Source organism: Dipodomys ordii, unplaced genomic scaffold (genome assembly GCF_000151885.1).
Source record: "Dipodomys ordii isolate 6190 unplaced genomic scaffold, Dord_2.0 Scaffold250, whole genome shotgun sequence".
Classification (NCBI taxonomy): domain Eukaryota; kingdom Metazoa; phylum Chordata; class Mammalia; order Rodentia; family Heteromyidae; genus Dipodomys; species Dipodomys ordii.
In genome coordinates, this window is record NW_012267466.1 from 242,644 (window position 1) to 245,500 (window position 2,857).

General features: G+C 40.2%; 1 protein-coding gene across 1 annotated transcript in view; it reads right to left on the reverse strand.

The window, feature by feature from the left end:
- LOC106000924 overlaps positions 1-2,857 on the reverse strand; it is a 35,250-nt gene that overhangs the window by 26,319 nt on the left and 6,074 nt on the right. The window contains exons 2-4 of the mRNA XM_013036143.1: positions 1,305-1,408; positions 1,116-1,197; positions 899-938 (exon numbers count right to left, since the gene is read on the reverse strand). Of these exons, the coding sequence (XP_012891597.1) occupies positions 899-938; positions 1,116-1,197; positions 1,305-1,408 (226 nt within the window). The remainder of the gene's footprint in view (positions 1-898; positions 939-1,115; positions 1,198-1,304; positions 1,409-2,857) is intronic.

The following is a 2,857-nucleotide window of genomic DNA, read 5'->3' on the forward strand; positions in this document are numbered from 1 at the left end:
AATTTGAAGCCATCAGAGCTGACCAATTAGAAGGAAAAGAAATTTAAAAAAGATTCATTTCTGCAGTAATTTTGTGTCACTTTTTTATTTGCCCCCCAAAATACACTTGTATTCCATTCTTTTGATCACACTATATAGATCCCATTTGATTTCAAAGCCATGCTAAAAAAATAACAGGCTAAATACAAATGCTTAATCGAGTTTGTAGGATGTGTGTGAAAACATTTTCACATCGTATATATTTGCCACTCTCCTCCTTTGAAGCTTATTTTGATTCTTTACCCAGTAATTTCCCCCTCTTTGGAATTTCTTTCCCAGAAGAGTTGAAATTGAAAACTTAATACGATGCTAAGGAAATTTTTTCTGGTAATGGAATTTGAACTACCTTACCTTTCTAGAGAACTATGGATAAAATGTGTTATGAAATAGGATTAAAAAAAAAGAAATAAAATTTTTATACTGAGAACTGTTGGCTCATGTCTGCAGTCCTACCTACTCAGGAATTTGAGATCTGAGAATGGCAATTAAACAAGCCATGGCAGGAAAGTCTGCAAGACTTAATTCTCAAATAAACCTGCATGAAGATGGAGGTATAGCTGTTAGCCTTGAGCAACAAAGAAAAAGAAACCTCAGGGATAGCTATTAGGATGTGAGATGAAGCCCCAGGTATTTGTGAACACACACACACGCACACACACACACACACACACAACAACAACCTGATGACCTAGAAAACTCCTTATACTGTGCAAATTTCTGTGTACCACAGGCCCGCAGTTCTCATAGCAAAGGCACTAGGACTGATGGTGTGAGCCACAATTTCCCTTCTATAATCTCATCTGTTTCTGTCCTCTAAGATCCTCAGGAGCCCTTGAGATTCCATTCCACAAGAGCCAACCCTGGAACTGAAACTGATTTACATCTTCCTCATATTCTTCCTGAAGAACCATTTAGAACAGATCAATAATCTAATGCACTTATTTTTCATCCTGGCACCAACTGTCTGGCAGCTCTATGCATCACACATCACAGTGCCATTCACAATGTTCTCAGGTGAATCGATATGGGGGCTTTTCCTCATAACCCAGCTGTGCATCATTGTCATGGGTAACTACCTGCTCTCCAGGCTCTATCTGTACATGATTTGAATCCAACTTGATCTGAAGAAGCTCATCGGTGCTATCTTCATGCACCTGACTGTAGTCAACATCCTGAACACCACCTTCACAATGTTGCCAGACATCATGGCATCCTTATGAGTTCATCATTTTCTGGACGATGTAAGCTGCAAGGCGGTGGTGTACCTCTTCAGAGTCATCTGGGCGATTTCCATCTGCACCACCTTGCTCCAGTGCGTGTGGCTTAAATCTAAGTCTTCAGTGTGGATTTTCCCTTCTTTCCTCTTCTTCTGGGTTGTCAATAACACTCATCGATGTCCTGGTCTTTAAGGTTATGAAAGCCAAAAGCAATTTTACACTTGCAGGTTCTGGATTTTCCAATGTATATTGTCATACTCAGCAGATAGATGACAATAAACCATGGTATTGAATCTCTATCTTCTTATTTTGAGATCTTGTGTTTGTAATCCTCATGATCATCACCAGCCTCTATATGGTGACCCTCCTGTGCCGACACCACAAGACAGCCCGGCACTTCCATAGTCCCAGGCTTGCCTCGCAGCCAGCACCCGAGAACAAAGCCACCCACATCATCCTGCTGTTGGACAGCTGTTTCATGTTCTTCTATTGCTCCAACAACGTCATGGACTTTTATTATTTTTACACAGCAATGAAAAATCCAACATTGGAAGTCATCGTTTGTTTTTTATCATCAGGCTACCTGGCCATGTCTCTTTTCTTCCCTACGAAGAATAATAAAATTCTTTCCAAATGTACACTCTACTTTCATTGATGGGAAATACCAGTTGTCATAAAGCATTCAATGGCTAATTAGACAGCCAGAACGTTTGCTCAAAAGCAGCGAAGTTCTTAGTAATGTACATGGGGAATAAAACTGTGTGTATAAACTGTGTGTACTGAGCACTTTAGACATGCTGTAATTCTTAAACATTGAGGGAGTATGTTTTCCCTAACATTTTATATTTATCTCCCCTGTTGTTGCTGTATTTGAATTTGGTGCCATAGTATTGCATATACATTTATTTGAATTAGGGAAGGGAAGGGGAAAAACAGAATGTTGAGAAAAAGGACAGGGGCTGAGCCAATGCAACATCAATATACAGAAGACAACGTATTGGAAATGATCTGTACATATTTTGGGGGGTGAGGAGGTGGGAGGGAGGGAAATAGACAGTAGGAGAAAAAGGAGGGAAAGTGTAACAAGTTTGTCAAAAAATGTATTTATTACCTTACTGATGTAACTGTAACCCTTCTCTACATTACTTTGAATATATATATATATATATATATATATATATATATATTGTTTGATTTTTTGATTTTTTTTGTCGGTCATGGGGCCAGAACTCTGGGCCATGTCGCTGTCGCTCAGTTCTTCAGCTCAAGGCTAGTGCTCTACTACTTGAGCCACAGCACCACTTCTGTTTTTCTGCTTATGTGGTGCTGAGGAATCAAACTCTGGACCACATGCATGCAAGGGAAGCACTCTACCACTAAGCCACCTTCCCAGTCCTTGACAATAACGTTTTTAAGTTATTTTTTTCATTTTTGTCTTTTCATGGGGCTTGAACTCTGACCCTGGGCACTGTCCCTCAGCTCCTCAGCTCATGGCGTGCACTCTACCACTTGAGCCACAGTGCTACTTCTGGTTTTCTGGTGGTTAATTGGAGATTAGAGTCTCATAGCCTTTCCTACCTGGGCTGGCTTTGAACCTTGAT